This window comes from Danio rerio, chromosome 13, assembly GCF_052040795.2.
Source record: "Danio rerio strain M-AB ecotype USA chromosome 13, GRCz13ab, whole genome shotgun sequence".
NCBI lineage: Eukaryota > Metazoa > Chordata > Actinopteri > Cypriniformes > Danionidae > Danio > Danio rerio.
The window spans coordinates 54,573,579-54,593,845 of NC_141033.1; the positions used below are offsets into that span (position 1 = coordinate 54,573,579).

The 20,267-nt window shown below is 35.5% G+C and overlaps 2 protein-coding genes across 19 annotated transcripts in view; one reads left to right on the forward strand and one right to left on the reverse strand.

The window, feature by feature from the left end:
• The window catches only part of inpp5a (inositol polyphosphate-5-phosphatase A), a 639,159-nt gene that overhangs the window by 114,340 nt on the left and 504,552 nt on the right, over positions 1-20,267 (reverse strand). The window lies entirely within an intron of this gene.
• cfap46 (cilia and flagella associated protein 46) overlaps positions 1-20,267 on the forward strand; it is a 199,082-nt gene that overhangs the window by 35,670 nt on the left and 143,145 nt on the right. For all 18 annotated transcript variants that reach the window (XR_015506532.1, XR_015506533.1, XR_015506534.1 and 15 more), the window contains exons 3-4: positions 10,903-11,034; positions 15,350-15,414. Coding sequence is in view for 14 of the 18 variants with exons in the window: in XM_087279866.1 (XP_087135992.1) it covers positions 10,903-11,034; positions 15,350-15,414 (197 nt within the window). In the remaining 4 variants the exon portion in view is untranslated. The remainder of the gene's footprint in view (positions 1-10,902; positions 11,035-15,349; positions 15,415-20,267) is intronic.

The following is a 20,267-nucleotide window of genomic DNA, read 5'->3' on the forward strand; positions in this document are numbered from 1 at the left end:
ATAAATCGGTCAAATATGATTGTCATGAGGGCATTATAATTGTGTAATTTCATAAAATGAACATTAATATTGTTTAAATTTTAAAACAGCTTCATTCATATTTTTCTTGATCACGAATACAGTGGTAAAAGCTGAATGTGTTGTTAGAATGTTGTGATTGACTTCTAATAACATTTAAAAAAAAAACATTTTTAAAAATTTAATTTAAATAAATAAATTAAAAATTAAAAAGTGATTAGAAAAATATTCATGAAATAATTATAATGGTCTCATGGCAACCATAAACTACTTGTTTTGATTATGTCAGGTTGTCATGACAAAGACTGGGTGCCTGTTTCAGTAAGGAGGTTTAAACGACTCTGAGTTTAAACTTAAACTCTTAGTTGATTTACCGAGAGATTAAAAACTCAGAGTTTTCGGTTTCAAAATAGCTGATCTGAGGTATGTCAATAAACTTTGAGTAGACCAACTCAGAGTTAAGCACACTCAGAGACTATAAAAAGGCATTATCAATGGAGCACAGATATTACAAGTGACTATGGCAACATCTTAAAAAAGAGATGCAAAGTTATAGCAAATATGATCATATATTTAAAAAAGCAACACCACTGCATCAGTGAAACAGAGGCAGCATGGGAAAACAGCTCAAGTTAATGCGTAATTTTACATTTAAAGTATTTAAATATTTAAGTATAATAAAATAAGTAACGTTATGTGTGTTTCCCAGAGATGGGTTGTGGCTGGAAGAGCATCCGCTGCGTAAAAACATGCTGAATAAGTTGGCAGTTCATTCCCCTCTGGCGAATCCCTGATAAATAAAGGGACTAAGCTGAAAAGAAAATGAATGAATGAATGAATAAATGTTATGTGCAACGTTTAAAAAAAAAATAATAATTTACACGCATTCCCACTATTATACTCATTGATCAGTTTTAATAAATTTAAGTGCACTTGTGTGTCTGCCTCTATTATTGATCAATTGGTAGAGGTTGATATGAAATTTAGAATGTATGCAAAACTAAACAGTTTTTAGAAAGAATAATAATCTCATTAATTGAGTAACAGTAGGCTACATGTCCCTGTTGAAGGTCAGTGAATTTAAGATAATTATTTATTAAAAAGGACTAGCCATTCTCGTACGTGACTTTGTTCTTTGTGTGACTGAAATGTAGGCAATAGCTATTTTTCCATACAATAATATTAATCAAATTTATGTGCAAAACTAAAATATTGCATAAAAGATGCAAATAAAGCAGCGTTTCCATCCAACGAGTCAAAGAGAACTAAATCGCCACTTCCTGATTAAACAGGCGCCAAATACCAACTGTAAAAATAGAATTTACTGCGGTATAAGAAGCTGCGTCAAGCTTTTCTTTATTTAATAAATGTACTTATTTATTAGAATTAGCAGAACAGACGCTCTTGATACACTCCAGACGCTCTGGAGATCATTAATAATATAATAACATTAATATTGAAACAGTTAAGAAATTTTAGAATGACCAAAACAACATTTGAGATGTTACTGTGTGCTTAGCCTGCTGGTTTGTCCATTTACACACAGTTTGATCAGCATATGATCTCTTATAACAAATCTTTTTTTTAATGTACATACTGTAATTTGTCAGTAAAAGTGTTTCCATCGTAGTTTATGCACATCTTTTCTATCGAATAAAAGTTTATCCTACTCAGTTATGTGCAAGTTTTTTATGCATATTTTCAAAAGTTATGTGGATCTGACATTTCCATCAATAATTTTTATGCGCATCTCCAAAATGAGCATTAAAATTGGTGGGTGGAAACGTAAGGCTAAGGTGAGAAAGACCTGTGTTTTCTGTGAACAAGTGAACAAGATGATTCTCACACCCTTTCAAAGCAAAAAACACTAGGCTAAAGGATCCAGTTCTCAAAAGTCTTGTGCACAAATGTTCTGTGTGTGTTTCATGGCCTTTTTTCAGTGACTTCTAAATTTTAGTTTTTCACTAACCACGCATAATCATTTCTTTCTCAAAAAACACAAACACATACAAACATGCTGCATAGGTATTATTGTAGCTCAACTTGTGCTGTTTACAGTGTTATCACACATTAACCAATCATATGTTTTTTAAGATACTTAAAACAACACAAATGTCAGTGCATGTCAATACTTCTTCATAGCCCCAAAACACCCTCAGACGCCAGAGGGATAATACACTTAGTAAAGCTAATGTTTTATTTGTATTAATTCGATTTTCTAAACGAGCACAAACTAAACTTTGCATTTTGTTCATATGCTGTGTTCTGCATTTGTTCTATTAGTAGATTGTTTTAGTTGTCATACCAAAGAAACTACAGTTGCTTGAATACACTCTACAGATTTACATTAGTGTGTATGTATAATGTAAAAACAAACTGATCAGGATGCCACATAAGTAACTATAAGGGCATATTTGTAAATTACTTTGTATCTAGATGGAAAAAGTTCAAAACATTGACTTTTTTGTTTAACCATGTCCTCATAAATCAGTTATGTCCTCTTAATACACAAGGTGTTTAGTTTTGTGTGTGTGTGTGTGTTTAACTGTTCGTCCTCCTAGATTACTTATGTCCTTTTAATACACAAGGCATTTACTTTTGTGTGTGTGTAACCATTCGTCCTCCTAGATCACTTATGTCCTTTTAATACACAAGGCATTTACTTTTGTGTGTGTGTAACCATTCGTCCTCCTAGATCACTTATGTCCTTTTAATACACAAGGCGTTTACTTTTGTGTGTGTGTAACCATTCGTCCACCTAGATCACTTATGTCCTTTTAATACACAAGGCGTTTAGTTTTGTGTGTGTGTAACCATTCGTCCTCCTAGATCACTTATGTCCTTTTAATACACAAGGCGTTTAGTTTTGTGTGTGTGTAACCATTCGTCCTCCTAGATCACTTATGTCCTTTTAATACACAAGGCGTTTAGTTTTGTGTGTGTGTAACCATTCGTCCTCCTAGATCACTTATGTCCTTTTAATACACAAGGCGTTTACTTTTGTGTGTGTGTAACCATTCGTCCTCCTAGATCACTTATGTCCTTTTAATACACAAGGCGTTTACTTTTGTGTGTGTGTTTAGCTGTGTCCCATTAAATCACAATTGGTCCTTTAATACACATTTGTGAAGTGTGTGTGTGTGTATAGCTACTGTCCTTATAATAACGGTTTGTGTTATGGGCGGGGTTTCAAGGTAATTATCATATGACCTCATAATTAAGTATGTAGTCAGATTGTTGTATTTTAAGTTGTGTTGTGTGTAATCAAACTTTAAAGTGAAATCTGTGTTGTACAGCTCAAAATAAAATTTTTGATATGCACCACAACTCTCTAGAGTAAGTGGAAGAGTGTGCTCCCCTAATACACCAAAAAACTGGTTTGAGCTGAAGTGTCCTTGTAACACACATAAACCCGTATGTGTGTGTGTGTGTGTGTGTATATATGAAATTTTCACATTATGTCTGATAATATTTTTTCTCCTAGAGAAAGTCTTATTTGTTTTATTTCGGCTAGAATAAAAGCCGGAAAATTGGGAATTGGGCTAATAATTCTGACTTCAACTGTATATGTATGTATGTATGTATGTATGTTTTTCACACAGTGCATCTAAGTCACATTAAACAGAAGATGTACTTTATAAACAATTTACAGCCATGACTGTTTTTTTAAATGTATTATTTTTTGCATTACTAACTTACATTTTCCTGAAATCAGTAATGATATTCAAGTTCAGTAATGATCTCCTTTTTCCTTGACTCATTTTAAATCAGTTTGTAAATCGGGACTGTTCATATTTCATAATTTTAACTGTTTAACTGTTCATAATTTTGTCAGAATTTCAAAGCGTAGCCCTGGACATCTCTGTTATTTGCAGATGATGTTGTTTTGTTGGCTTTATTCAACACAAACCTTCATCGTGCACTTGGCTGATTTGCTGCAGAGTGTGCTGGGATGAGAATCAGCACCTCCAAGTCTGAGGCCATGGTGCTCCACCGAAAAAAGGTGGTTTGCCATTTCCAGGTTGGAGGAAAGTCCTTACCCCAGATGGAAGAGTTCAAGTGTCTTGGGGTTTTGTTTATGAGTGAGGGAAGGATGGAGTGTGACATAGACAGGCGGATTGGTGCAGCAGTAATGTTGTCAATGTATCGGTCTTTTGTGGTAAAGGAGCTGAGCCGAAAGGCAAAGCTCTCAATTTACCAGTCAATCTACGTTCCTCCTCTCACCTATGGTCATGAGGATGGGTCTGACTGAAAGTACAAGATCTCGGATACAAGCAGCCGGAATGAGTTTCTTTCGCAATGTGGCAGGGCACATCCTTATAGATAGGGTGTCGCTGTCTGTGTCGGATGCCTCCTGGATGTCTACCCAGGGAGGTGTTCAAGGCATGTCCCACTGGGAGGAGGTCTCAGGGAAGACCTTGATTATTTGAATCAGTGGAGTTCACTGGAGATTTACCATGAATGAATCATTTGATTCAATAAGTTGTATATTAGAGACTCTGAACGGATAGTTCAATGAGTCGTTTACTAGAGATTCTGATCAGATCGTTTGAATGAGTGAGTTTTACTGAAGACTCTAAATGGAACGGTATCATGGTGGCACAGTGGTTAGCATGATTGTCTCACAGCAAAAAGGTCACTGGTTCAAGCCTCAGGTGGGTCAGTTCTGTGTGGAGTTTGCATGTTCTCCCCTTATTGGCGTGGGTTTCCTCTGGGTGCTCCGGTTTCCCCCACAGTCCAAACACATGTGGTATTGATGAATTGGGTAAGCTATATTATCTGTTATGTGTGTGAATGAGTGTGTATGGATGTTTCCCTGTGATGGGTTGCAGCTGGAAGGGTATCCGCTGCCTAAAAAAATAGTGCTGGATAAGTTGGTGGTTCATTCTGTTGTGGCTACCCCTGATTAATAAAGAGACTAAGCCGAAGAGAAGATGAATGAACTGTAAATGGATCACTTGAATCAGTGAGTTGTTTACAAGAGACTCTGAACAGATCCTTGATTCAGTGAGTTGTTTGCTGGATGCATTATGAATGAATCATTTGAATCAGTGAGTTGAAGTGAATTGATCGGATCAGTCTAGTTCACAAGTTCAGCTTGATTTGTAAACTGTTTAAACGGGTAAACCAGCAAAAATTTTCCAATTCGGATTTAGAATCACTAGTTACTCCATTTAGGAGATGTAATGGAGTTAATGAACAATATTTTATTTGATGCATTAAAGTAAAAGCATTGTTCTAAAACAGGAATACTCTGAAGTATAGGACATGGAAAGTGTTAAGTACAGTAAAAACACATAATTACTGTCCAGCACTTGCTGAATCTAGTCTGAATCTGTGCATTACACCCGTGCCACTGATAGTTTAATAAGGAAAGCAATTGACCGAGAGTGTTTCTGCAAAGCTCTCACTTAAACACATGAGGATTTTTCCTCATGTAAGGCCCGTAGTGTAAGATAAGCCGCTTCATGCTGTGTGTGTTTGAACACACTCTTGTGAAATGCAGCTGATTTTCCTCTCCTGCTTGGTGTCAGTGTGAGACGGTGACGCTTTGAGTTTCTTGTTTCAGGCTGAAGACATAATGCAGGGTTAGATAAGAGATTCTGCTCCGTTACGCCTTTGTGAAGCGCAGGATTACTGTAACAGCAGGACATCTCCAAATGTGCTGTCCTTTTATGAAGAGTGCGCATCTCGCAAAAACACTTCTACAATATATATATATATATATATATATATATATATATATAAAAAAGACATGATATTTACACTTTAAACTCATACAAATATAAATTTATCTATTATAATATCCAGATATACAAAATATCCAGATGTTTTACCTGCGTCTCTTTGTAATGCCTCATGTTCTCTTTGTAGATATAAATGCACATGTTGATTTTTCAACAGAATAATAGACAATTTTAGATTTTTATTCAGAATATAGTAAATTTCATGAGCAGTGAGATCACGCTGAGCTTTGAGAGATTCAAATCTGTTTGCATTTAGTGCATTTAAAAGCCTGTACTTTTTCAACTAAATGCAGTAATAGTTGATGCTTTTTATGCATTGTACTTTATTGAAAATAGCATTCTTTATATGACATTTATTAATTACATTTTTTCCCTGGAGACTTGCTTTTAATGGATCTTGTAAATCATTAACTGGAGACTCACTCTGAACACATCATTTGATTCATTCATTCGTTTTCTTTTTGGCTCAGTCCCTTTGTTAATCTGGGGTCGCCACAGCAGAATGAACCGCCAACTCATCCAGCATATGTTTTTTATGCAGCGGATGCCCTTCCAGCTGCAACCCACCATTAGGGAACACTTATACACACTCATTCACACTCATACACTATGGACAATTTAGCTTACCCAATTCACCTGTACTGCATGTCTTTGTACTGTGGAGGAAACCCACGCGAACGCAGGGAGAACATGCAAACTCCACACAGATATGCCAGCTGACCCAGCTGAGGTTCGAACCAGTGACTTTCTTGCTGTGAGGCGACAGCACTACCTACTGCACCACCGCGTCGACTTATCTGAATCAGTAAATCATTAACTGGAGACTCACTTGGAACAGATCATTTGAATCTGTGAACTAGTAACTGGAAAGTCACTCTGAATGGATTGTTTGAATTGAGTTTACTAGAGACTCACTCTGATCAGATCATTGGAATCAGTAAATCATTAACTGGACACTCTGAACGGATTGTTTGAATCAATGGGTTGTTTACTGGAGAATCACTCTGAATGGATCATTTGAATCAGTAAATTGTTTACTAGATACAGTAAACAACTTATCAGTGAAATATTAAAGGGAAACTAGCATTAATGGATCATTTGAATCAGTGAATCATTCACTGTATGTTCATTCTGAACGGATTATTTATAATACAACTGAACGGAGACTCCCAGACACTGATATCTTGCCTCTGAGGTGAAGATTTCTTCACATCAGAAATTCGTTCTGCATTTAGTGTCAAATTAAGTATCTTATTTACACTACATGCACGTGACTGATGCTCATTGTATTCAGTGCATGCAGTGAAAATAGCAGTAAAATACCAACACAATCTCACGGCAATTCGTAACTTTTTGATTTAGTGGCTAATACGTATGAATTTGTGCGATCTACAGTAATTAACCATTTAGTACGATTTGCTTATCCCCCAATGACGGTTGGGTTTAGGGGTGGGGTTAGGTGCCACGCCTCCTTTTTAAAATCGTACAATCTCGTACGACTGAACTCGTTCGAATTAGCCACTAAACTGGCAAAACGTAAAATACCTACGTTTTCCCGCGAGATCAGGCTGTAAAATACACTAGCAGTGTTCTCTATGCAGTACATTTGCAAAAACAAATTACATGCTATATGCATTAAACTCAAATAATTTCAGGTGTCAAAAATACTAGCTATTGTGGCAGATTTTGTAGTCATTATAAAATGGTAAATTTGTATTTATTTAAGTCAGAAGCTATACTTCAGTGTTACAAATAGACACACACAAACATTAAGAAGCTTTCACCCTGGAGGATCTTCCACGAGTATGGAAAAGTGAGTAGTTTTATTGTCGTGCCACTTTAAAAGTGTGTATAAATCATCTGGTTTGTGCTGACGCAATTCAGACGTCCCATTGAAGCAACCGACGCTGCTCCTGATCTCCTGAACCATCCCGTCCTGAGAAGAAAAAAAGCTGACAAAAGAGCTCAGCACTTCAGCAGTCTTTTGCTCAATGAGTTGTGAAGTGAGAACTCTTAAACAGATAAGCGAGCGCTGTAACTCTCATGCATATCTGTCCTGAGACAGCACGGGTTATGAGCATTGTGAATTCATCTCCCTGGCATGTGGAGGACTGTATAATATATATTGTGCTTGTCTGAAGTAACGCTGAATGCTGAATCTTCCACTTTTTGAGTTCCAGCACTTTAAAAAGTTCAGAGGGCCATTATGTGCTTCCTGATGTGGCAAAATATTTATTGCCATCTGGGAAATATGTCTGAGGCTCAGGGGTTTCAGTGTAGAAGTGTTTCTGATGGCAAAATCTGTTCCCAAAAAACTGACTGAGCTTTCTTGCTGAATATCTTACTGCCTACAGTACACTGACTGAAATATTGCTCTGCATTTCAAGAGACACAACTCACACTAGAGTTTACTGTACATCAACCGGTCTCTGAGCTGAGCACAATATAGAAGATCTTAGCAGCAGAAATGCTGGTGTTTTCACAAACTTCACAGCCTATTATTGACAAAGTAATGTACACTGTGAAAAAGGCAGGGTTCCACACCATCAATTTGTGTGGGGGCAACATGAATTAATTAAGTTCACATCACACATTGAAGTGAATTGAACATAAAACAATTAAGTTGCTCTGCAAAAAGTCTTAAAAATTGTTGTTTCAGTTTATTTTAAATAAGTAATAAGTTTAAACAAGCAGCATTCATTTAATCTCTGTCAGTTTAGTCTCTTAAAATATGTTGAAAAGTCCTACATGATAGTAATAGTTTGATTGAGGTGTTTACTTCAAAAATGCCTCTTATATATGCATACTCCAATTCCATTTCTGTTCGGTTCAGTTATACTTTAGTTGGATTAAGGTCTTTAATATTCTGAATGCCTTCAGCAGAATTCAAATGAGCCATTTTAATTTAGATTAATTTCAAGATTACAGTGAGATTATTCTAGATAAAAACAATTAATCTATGCCCACCAATAATTAAAACAGACTTCTGTTTTTAGAACTCTTGAATGAACTCTCATTGCAATACACAGTAAATATATATATATATATATATATATATATATATATATATATATATATATATATATATAAATGTGCAAATAAATTAATTTATTTATGTTTATACTTCAAAATGGCTTCTCTTATTTAGAGTTTTGTCTCGTTTCTGGTTTAAATATCAAAACATTCTTAAATTAAAAATCAAATTCCACACAAGCAATAAATAGAGTCTTTTTTCCTTAAGTAAACTTATGTTTTAAAAAAAGCAAAAAGCAAAAACAAGATTATTTAGCTTACACCATTATCAGATTATTAAGCTTGTTTTAAGGAAAACCTCACCTAATTTTGACTTGTTGCTTCTGAAAACAAGACACTGGGGCTGTCTCCGAAAACACCTACTACTCATTTGAATTTAAATGTACTACTCGGCCGTTAGAAAAGTACGATCTATAGGGTATGAATGTGAAAAGTATGAATGGAACTCTGATGTTCTACATCCGCTATTTTGACATAGTCACGTGACGTGACTTCTCGCATACTGTTTTTAGAATTCTATGAATTCCGACATACTACTCGGCTCACATACTGATTTTGGCGTACTATATAGTATGGAAGTATGCGGTTTCGGAGGCAGCCTATGCTTCTTGATTTAAGAATGTTTAGATCAGGGGTGTCCAAACGCGGTCCTGGAGGGCTGGGGCCTCATGTATCAACGCTGCGTACGCACATAAACTTTGCGTACGCCAGGTTTCACGCTCAGAATCGCTCACATTTGGATTTACTAACAATGAACTGAACGTGGGAATGTGCGCAGCTCCACGCAGCTTCATGGCAGGCGTACGCACATTTTTTGTGCGTGTCTGTTCTATTTCCATTGGCGACTCCTAGAGGCGGTTGTGTTAAATTCCTCTCTACAAAGTGTCTGAGCCGTGCAATGGCAGCTGTATGAGACGGGTTCATCTAGCAGGTAAATAAGGTTTCCATACCAGACAGTTGAGCAGCCAAACATTAAAGCACAATCTGCAGCGGTCGCCTGTTTTCCCAATGTAATCTGAGCGATCTACTGCACACACATTGCTATAAAGACGTGAATCAGAAACATTTCCATTCAATAAATGTGCAAATAAAATATGATGCACAGACTTATTAATGATTCCTACTTGTTTTTCTCGTGATGAATAGTGGGCAAAATCTGATATGTAGCGGGGGAAAAAAAAAAAGTTCATCAGACGCTGGATTCGAACCGAGTTTATGCTCGAACGTGTAAAAACATGTTGGCATGCGTCTTACGAGCTGCGCCACTGAGACTGTTATGAGTGCCGCAACATTTTACCGCTATAAACCACACTATTTCCTTTTTAATTCACTCAGTGCGATGTTCAGATTTAACTGTGTAAACCGCATCAGCTAAACTCTCCCACTCTATTTTTTTTTTTTTGTTATTAATTCCGGAGAACAAACTTGCAAATAACACCGCTTTTCTCCAGTCTACCTCTTAAAGCAGCACCTCCAATTCACATTCTGTTCAAAGTTTCTTTTCTTGCTTGCTTTTGCCTTTGCTTTTTCGTTGGGTTTTACTAAAGTAGAGTCATTAGCATATTCATACGGGGGAGGAGGCAGGGAGGGGTTTTGTGCTCGTGCATGTTGCGCTCAGTTTCACGTTCATTCAGATGTACAAAAGAATATGCGTGAGATTCGGCGTACGCAGTGTTTCATACATCTGAATTTTTTTCTGCGTACGCAGATTTACAGCTTTGTGCGTATGCAATGTTTTAGTAAGATTTCCACGCAAGTCTTCGTACATGAGGCCCCTGGTGTCCTGCAGATTTTAGCTCCAACTTGCCTCAACACACCTGCAAGTATGTTTCTAGAAAGCCTAGTAAGAGCTTGATTAGCTAACCCAGGTGTGTCTGATAGGGGTTGGAACTAAACTTTGCAGGACATCGGCCCTCCAGGACCAAGTTTGGACATAGAATGTTTGGACTAGAAACAAGACAAAAACTCCAAGAAAGAAAAGTATTTTTGCAGTGATAGCGTGCACATGGATATTGTTTTGTTTTTAAATGAAACGGTTAATTCTATAACAGTAAGTTTACACTGTAAGGCTGAGATGCTGTCCATGTGCTTTTATTGTCTTCAGCTGGGCTGCTGGGAAATGGCTGAGGACTGTTTAATGATGTTCTGGGAAAGGAAAGCTCCAGTGAATCAGTTCCTGTGTCGTGCACATCTCTGCCAGGGTCAGCTCATCTCCTCACGCTCCATTAACACAGCGGTACGTCAAAACACTGTTCACTAAGCTCATTAAACAACACCTCAAACACTGGACACAACCATATGATGACAAACAGCCTATAGTGTTTCACCATAGAGGAGAGAAATCACACTCCATATCCATTCCAGACCGTAAACAAGCACTGCAGTAGCTAAAGCATCCTACAATCACATTCTTCCTCTCCATAGGGAAATTAATTTAATTATCAGTAAGTTTGAGCTGAGAGATTGTGCATTGGACTTTTGAATTGAATACTTTCCATACTGTTTGTGTAGTAACTTTTTAATTAGTCCTCTTGTGTTTGTCTGTTTTTTCTACTCGTTTACAGTGTCATTCCCACTGCTCATTTATTATAAAAACTGTAGTGTCTTTGAACCAAACTATTGAAAATGACTTGAACTAATCTGCGGTGGTGATTCTACAGTTGCTATAGTAACGCAACAACTATAATAATACAAACAAATGAGTCAGTACTGTAGTTTTCTACAATTACAGAATATGTTATGTTGCTATGGTAACATCAATTATAGTTATTCATTTGTTGTGGTAATTCTATAGTTGCCATGGTTAACACAACTGTAGCAATTGATCAGTTGTGGTGATTGTATAGTTGCTATGGCAACAACAACTATAGTAATTGATCTGTTGTGGTGATTCTGTAGTTGCTACGGCAGCACAACTAGTATATTAAATGATCTGTTGTGGTGATTCTACAATTGCTAGGGAAACACAACAACTATAGTATATGACCTGTTGTTATGATTCTACATTTACCATGGTAACACAGCAACTATAGTAATTGATCTGTTGTGGTGACTCTGTAGTTGCTACGGTAACATAAGAAGTATAGTAATTGATCTGCTGTGGTGATTCTATAGTTGCTGTGGTAACACAACAGTTATAGTAATTGATCTGTCATGATGATTTCGTAGTTGCTATGGTAACACAAGAACTATAATAATTGATCTATGGTGGTGATTCTGCAGTTGTTATGGTAACACAACAACTGAAGTAATTGATCTGCTCTGGTGATTTTAGTTGCTATAGTAACACACATAGCAATTAATCTATTGTGGTGATTCTATAGTTGCTATGGTAACAACAACTATAGTAGTTGATCTGTTGTGAAGATTCTACAGTTGCTATGGTAACACAACAATTATATCAATTGATCTGTCACAATGATTCAGCAGTCCCTATGGTAACACAACAACTATAATAATATAAACAAATGAGTCAGTACTGTAGTTTTCTACAACTACAGAATGTTATGTTGCTATGGTAACAGCAACTATAGTAATTGATTTGTTGCGGTGATTCTATAGTTGCTATGGTAACACATCAATTATAGTAAGTGATTGTTTTTAAAACAAATAAATGCAAAACAAATGCAGGAAAATTACAAATAGGGACGATTAGTGAAATACATTACATTAATAAACTCTGATTAACACCCATCACATAGGCGTTGCATATGCATAAAATGTAATGAACAAGCTGCAAGTGTAGAAAAAGTGATAGAGCCAATTCAGTGGATGGGGATGATTGGGAGGACATGATGGGTAATGTGGCCAGGATACCGGGATTACACCCCTATTTTTTACCATAAGTGTTTATTAATGAGCACAGAGAGTCAGGACCGCAGTTTAATGTCGCATCTGAAAGACGGCGCTCACTGACAGTATGGTGTCCCCTTTACTATACTGGGGCATTAGGACTCACACAGACCACAGGTTGAGCGCCCCCTGCTGACCTCACAAACACCACTTCCAACAGCAACTTAAGCTGCTTTTCCACTATCGTGCCAAACCGTTCTAAGAACACTTTGGTACGGTTACGGTTGTTTCTCCACTGAGCCTGGAACGGCGCGGCACGATTACAAACCGTTCTTGGCCCGGAATTTTCGGCACGGTTAGACAACCGTGCTGAACTGTGCTGACAGATTCTGTGTGTTGACGTCGCGACTCGGTTGCTAAGCTACCATAGCTGGCTCAGCAGAAGCGCGCTAGTCATCAGACATCCTCAATAAACTACAGTACATTTAATATAAAATAATGATCCAGGTCTAAACGATATTTGAAAAGGATTTTAAAACCATAGAGCAGTCTCTGGAAGAGAAGTGAATAACTCATCACATTCTTACGAAGATATTTTATTCATTAAAGTTATTATTTTATTGACTTGAATACAGACCTACATCGCTTGCCTGAATGTGAGTTTATTGCACACAGAGCTGTATTTCACAAAACAAAACTCGCTCTGATCCGGGAGAGACAAGCAAGCGACTTGCGCTGCTGACTTTTTTTTCCTGCTGCGCATCGAATAAAGCGAATAAAGTCACGCTTTGCATCGTCGATGTCCAAATTCCACAACAACATCACTATATCCATGGAACACGAACTTGCAGACTCTTTTAACAACGAGGAAATAATTGCACTTTTTAATTCAAAGCCAGGACAGCTTGTTAATACCGGCGAGACCACCTGAAGGACGGCGTGTTCGTGTTGTAATGTCGGCCGTTCAAAAGACTTTGCTTGAAAGCTTTACGGAGCGGCACTGTCCAAGGTACTGTTGTATGATTTATATTATAGCATATGCACTAATAAACAAGTAAAAAGAATGAATGAATTAAATAAATATGGATTCTTAAATGTCAGTATTGCTTTTACTCAAAAAATATCAATAGGCCTACGTTTTCACAAATGTTTTATAAAAATAAAATGAGCAATTTTTATCATTTCAGCTATAGGCAATTATATGATTCAGTTATACATAAGTTATATGACATTTATGAGGCATGTAACATGTTTCTGTGTTTTTTTTTTTGTGGTGATCTTTAATATAGCTACGCAAATATTTTCTAAAACGTCTAGCAATAATTCGCCTACAGCTTGTTAGTTAATTATGAACACAAAAATAATTAAAATAATAAAAATAAAATGATCATAATAAAAAGATAATAGAGCAGCATTTTGCTAAATATAATAGTGCTTTATATGCTTTAAATCCTGCGATATATTTTCATATTCGTTTTTTATTTCACTTGCTGCATTCGTTATTTAATGTTTGAATAGTAAAACAAATAACAGCCATCGCTTAATTGGTTTCATTTTACCATCAAAATGTAGTATATTTTATATCATTATCAACTTTTTATATAAAAACGCAGTGTAATTTAAATAATTGTTTAAAATGAAATAATTTATGTGCTGTGGTTTTATTATAGAAAGTGCCCGCTCACCTTTGACAAGGCCTGTCCAAAATTATATTTCTGCCACTATAATGCAAATGCATTATTATTGTTGTCTTATCATTGTTTATTTTTCTGTTATGTTCAGAGATTTTAAATATTATTTATTTCCCCTCCAATTATTTTCAATCATCACGTTACATTTTGGTAATTTTCCCTCCAAATAAAATTTAGCCAGAGCTGCGCAACATATGAATAAATAAGGGTGCACATATACCTATATTTAGCACCCCTATATGATAGAGCGGCATAACAGTGTTTAGTCACATGGTTGCTTTTGCTTTTATGAAAAAAATAAATAAATAGTTTCGGCTCCTATTTAACTTTAATTGAACAAAGGGAGCCGTTTACATTGCGTTACCAAGGCAACTACTGATGCGTTTTGTGTAATGTTTTAAAGAGCTTTGTCGCAGCACGACAGTGGAAAATGAAACCGTATCCGTGCTGTCTGGCCCGGTTTGGCACGGAATGGAACAGTTCTGTTTAAAGAACGATTCAGCACGATAGTGGAAAAGCGGCTTTAGTGTTCCCATGTGGTCTCTCATCCAGACACTGACCAGGCTCAGCCCTGCTTAGCTGCAGTGAGTAACCGCTCTTGGGCTGCAGGGTGACATGGCTGTGGCATCCTTCTTCATCATATAAATGCACACTTTACAATTTCTTGTGCCCAAATGATTTACAGTTTTTTAAAATGGAAACCACATGCAAGTGATAAACTTTTACTTTAATTAAACTTTGCGGGGACTCCACAAAACACGTCTTCTGAATTGTAACACAGACTCAGCATTTACAATCTCTGATAAGTCTTCATAAATCCCTATGAAAATAAAGTCAATGAAAACGCAGAACCAGCTCTGCAGAATACCTGGGGTTTGCACGTCCACACAGCACTGCCTGTGTTGTTTCCCTCAGTGTGTGTGTGCTGTGTTTAGTATGTATATCATGTCCTGCTGTCAGTATTGTGAATCCACTGAGCTGCAGGAGACTCGTTTCTGCTTCACAGGAAGAAATCTGTCCTTCACACCTCTCGTTTTGTCCATATTTCTGCTGTTGTTGTGTTTCCAGGAGGACTTGGAGAAGGCTGTGATGTGCTTCCTGAAGGCCATAGAGATTGCCAAAGACAAGTGCAGGTAGAGTAAACCATCCAGACAGAGCAAACACCAGACAGGCGGTGTTTAATTCATCTCTCTGATGTAGCACATCTAAAATAGCCTGAATAATTATGAAAACACTGATTGAATTGTTTTTCAGAGATTGCTCTTTATTAGATGAACAGATTTGATGGCATGGATCAGCAATGTTTGACAGATTTGAATAAAATAAAGATTTACATATTTGACTTTTGATTGCACATCCTGAGCCATTACCGAGCTCTCATTTTCAGTTCTAGTGGAGTCTCTATCTTCTTTTTTTGTGCCAGTCTATCTTTCATCTTTGTGTTTGTCTCAGTCTACCCATCCATCTTTTCTGTTCATCTATTTATAAATTTAGTTCCAGTCTATTTGTCCATATTTTTTGTCCAGCCTATTTTGTCCCAGTCTATCTATCTATCTTTTTGTCCCAGTCTATCTATCCATCTTTTTGTCCCAGTCTATCTATCTATCTATCTATCTATCTATCTATCTATCTATCTATCTATCTATCTATCTATCTATCTATCTATCTATCTATCTATCTATCTATCTATCTATCTATCTATCTATCTATCTATCTATCTATCTATCTATCTATCTATCTATCTATCTATCTATCTATCTATCTATCTATCTTTTTATCCCAGTCTATCTATCTAACTTTTTGCCTCAGTCTATATATCCATCTTTTTGTCCCAGTCTATCTATCCATCTTTTTATCCCAGTCTATCTATCCATCTTTTTGTCCAAGTCTATCTATCCATCTTTTTGTCCCAGTCTATCTATCCATCTTTTTATCCCAGTCTATCTATCCATCTTTTTTATCCCAGTCTATCTAACCATCTTTTTGTCCCTATCTATCTATCTATCTATCTATCTATCTATCTATCTATCTATCTATCTATCTATCTATCTATCTATCTATCTATCTATCTATCTATCTATCTGTCTGTCTGTCTGTCTGTCTGTCTGTCTGTCTGTCTGTCTGTCTGTCTGTCTGTCTGTCTGTCTGTCTGTCTTCTATCTATCTATCTATCTATCTATCTATCTATCTATCTATCTATCTATCTATCTATCTATCTATCTATCTATCTATCTATCTATCTATCTATCTATCTATCTATCTATCTATCTATCTATCTATCTATCTATCTATCTATCTATCTATCTATCTATCTATCTATCTATCTATCTATCTATCTATCTATCTATCTATCTATCTATCTATCTATCTATCTATCTATCTATCTAAGTCTATCATCCATCTTTTTTTAGTCCCAGAATGTCCATCCAACTTTTTCATATAAATTGTTTTAATGAAAATGCAAAAGAACAGCTCTGAACATTATAAATGTAAATAATGGAATAAAATATTATTATTTAATAAATATAGATTTCTTTCTTATTTTAAAAAAAGTCACCTCTACTAAGTTTCTACAAAAAATGTCAACTGTTTTGAAAATTATTAATCAACTTTTTTCTTGACCATCAAATCATATATTTTACAGATTTCTGAAAGAATATTTGACACTGAGAAATGCAGCAATAATTTACTTCACAGAAATAAATAACACCGCAAAACATGTAATAATATTTAAAATAATGTGACATAATAAAACATAAAATAATATTTCACAATATTATTGTTTTACTTTTAAATAAATTGAGCTTTGTTTAGCAGAAAAACCTTCAGAAACATATTCATTTGAAAATACTCCTCATTCCAAACCTCATTATTCCTCATTATTGTGAATTGCAGTGAGCACATATTGACACTCGCTCTCTCGTATTTCCTCTTAACAGCAGGGGTTTGTAATGTTTCCAGCAAAGCATCTTCACTTTTTCAACATATGAAACAACTTGTTAGATCTTCTGAAATGAGGAGGAAATAGTTTCAGGCTTCGACATGCGTGTGCAGAATTCAGATGTTAAAGCGCTCCGCGGATCATCAATCTTGAATCCCGGTCGCCTCCACACAAAGAAACTCCTGCGGGAGGAAATCTGAAATATTCACATTAAAAAAGCAGCAAACTCTCCAGAGACGTCCGGCTCTCGGGCCTCAGCCAATGATGGGATGTTCTGTACACTTTAATTGGCCAATGATGACTGTAATCTCTGTATTACTGGCTCTACAGTGACTCTACCAGAGGGAAAATCTCAGAAACTCTCTGCTAAAACACACGCCGCTCTCTCTGGTGGATAAATTAGCCGCTGGAATAGAGTCTTCAAGCCTCCTTTGTGTCGACTCCTGCCATCCTGCAATAATTGCTGTATTTCTGGTGGACATTGAGCTCTCCTGTGGCTCTTTGCTCATTACACTTTCACTAGGTCTCAGATCTGAGGGATAAATTGAGATGTAGTGAGAAATCGGATTCTGATCTTCCCAACAGTGATGGCCTGAATAATTAACGCCACTATTTTTATTCTGCTTTTTCTCCCCCGCCTCATTCCTCTTTCATCAGATATCATTTACATGTCTTTTTACATCTGTCATCCTTTTTTTGTCCCTCTCCATCCATCCATCTTTTTGTCTCAGTCTATCCATCCATTTTTTTGTCCCACTCCATCCATCCATCTTTTTTGTCCCAGTCTATATCCTTCTTTTTCGTCCATCCATACATTTTTTTGTCCCAGTCTATCCATCCATTATTTTAATCCCAGTCTATCATCCATCTCTTTGTCCCAGTCTATTTATCCTTATTTGTCCCAGTCTATTTATCCATTATTTTAATCCCAGTCTATTTATCCTTTATTTTAATCCCAGTCTATTTATCCTTTATTTTAATCCCAGTCTATTTATCCATCTTATTTGTCCCAGTCTATTTATCCATTATTTTAATCCCAGTCTATTTATTCATTATTTTAATCCCAGTCTATTTATCCTTTATTTTAATCCCAGTCTATTTATCCTTTATTTTAATCCCAGTCTATTTATCTTTTATTTTAATCCCAGTCTATTTATCCTTTATTTTAATCCCAGTCTATTTATCCATTATTTTAATCCCAGTCTATTTATCCATTATTTTAATCCCAGTCTATTTATCCATTGTTTTAATCCCAGTCTATTTATCCTTTATTTTAATCCCAGTCTATTTATCCTTTATTTTAATCCCAGTCTATTTATCCATCTTTTTTGTCCCAGTCTATTTATCCATTATTTTAATCCCAGTCTATTTATCCTTTATTTTAATCCCAGTCTATTTATCCTTTATTTTAATCCCAGTCTATTTATCTTTTATTTTAATCCCAGTCTATTTATCCTTTATTTTAATCCCAGTCTATTTATCCATTATTTTAATCCCAGTCTATTTATCCATTATTTTAATCCCAGTCTATTTATCCATTATTTTAATCCGAGTCTATTTATCCTTTATTTTAATCCCAGTCTATTTATCCTTTATTTTAATCCCAGTCTATTTATCCTTTATTTTAATCCCAGTCTATTTATCCATCTTTTTTGTCCCAGTCTATTTATCCATTATTTTAATCCCAGTCTATTTATCCATTATTTTAATCCCAGTCTATTTATCTTTTATTTTAATCCCAGTCTATTTATCCATCTTTTTTGTCCCAGTCTATTTATCCATTATTTTAATCCCAGTCTATTTATCCATTATTTTAATCCCAGTCTATTTATCCATTATTTTAATCCCAGTCTATTTATCTTTTATTTTAATCCCAGTCTATTTATCCTTTATTTTAATCCCAGTCTATTTATCCATTATTTTAATCCCAGTCTATTTATCCTTTATTTTAATCCCAGTCTATTTATCCATCTTTTTTGTCCCAGTCTATTTATCCATTATTTTAATCCCAGTCTATTTATCCATTATTTTAATCCCAGTCTATTTATCCATTATTTTAATCCCAGTCTATTTATCCTTTATTTTAATCCCAGTCTATTTATCTTTTATTTTAATCCCAGTCTATTTATCCTTTATTTTAATCCCAGTCTATTTATCCATCTTTTTTGTCCCAGTCTATTTATCCATTATTTTAATCCCAGTCTATTTATCCATTATTTTAATCCCAGTCTATTTATCTTTTATTTTAATCCCAGTCTATTTATCCTTTATTTTAATCCCAGTCTATTTATCCTTTATTTTAATCCCAGTCTATTTATCCATTATTTTAATCCCAGTCTAATTATCCATTATTTTAATCCCAGTCTATTTATCCTTTATTTTAATCCCAGTCTATTTATCCTTTATTTTAATCCCAGTCTATTTATCTTTTATTTTAATCCCAGTCTATTTATCCTTTATTTTAATCCCAGTCTATTTATCCATCTTTTTTGTCCCAGTCTATTTATCCTTTTTTGTTCTTGTCTATCTATCTATATTTTGTCCGAATTTATCATCCTTTTTTTTGTCGCAGCCTGTCCATCCATTATTTTAGCCCCAGTCTATTTATATATCTTTTTTGTTTCAGTCTATCCTTTAATTCTAGTCTATCCATCCATAATTTTTAATACTATTCTATCCATCCAGCCATCCATCATTTTTAATCCTGGTCTATTTCTCCTGTTGTTTTGTCCCAGTCTATCCATCAATCTTTTTGTCCCAGTCTGTCCGTCCATAAATCTTAATCCCAGTCTACCCATTCATCTTTTTGTGTCAGTCTGTTAATCCCTTTTTTGTCCCAGTCTATTCATCCATCTTTTTATCCCAGTCTATTTATCCCTTTTTGTTTGTCCCAGTCTATCCATTTATCTTCATTTTTTTGTCCTTGTCTATCATCTATATTTTGTGTCCCAATCTATAATCCCTATTTTGTCCCAGTCTATCCATCCATTATTTTAATCCCATTCTATCCATCCATCTTTTTTGTCCCAGTCTATCCGTCCATCT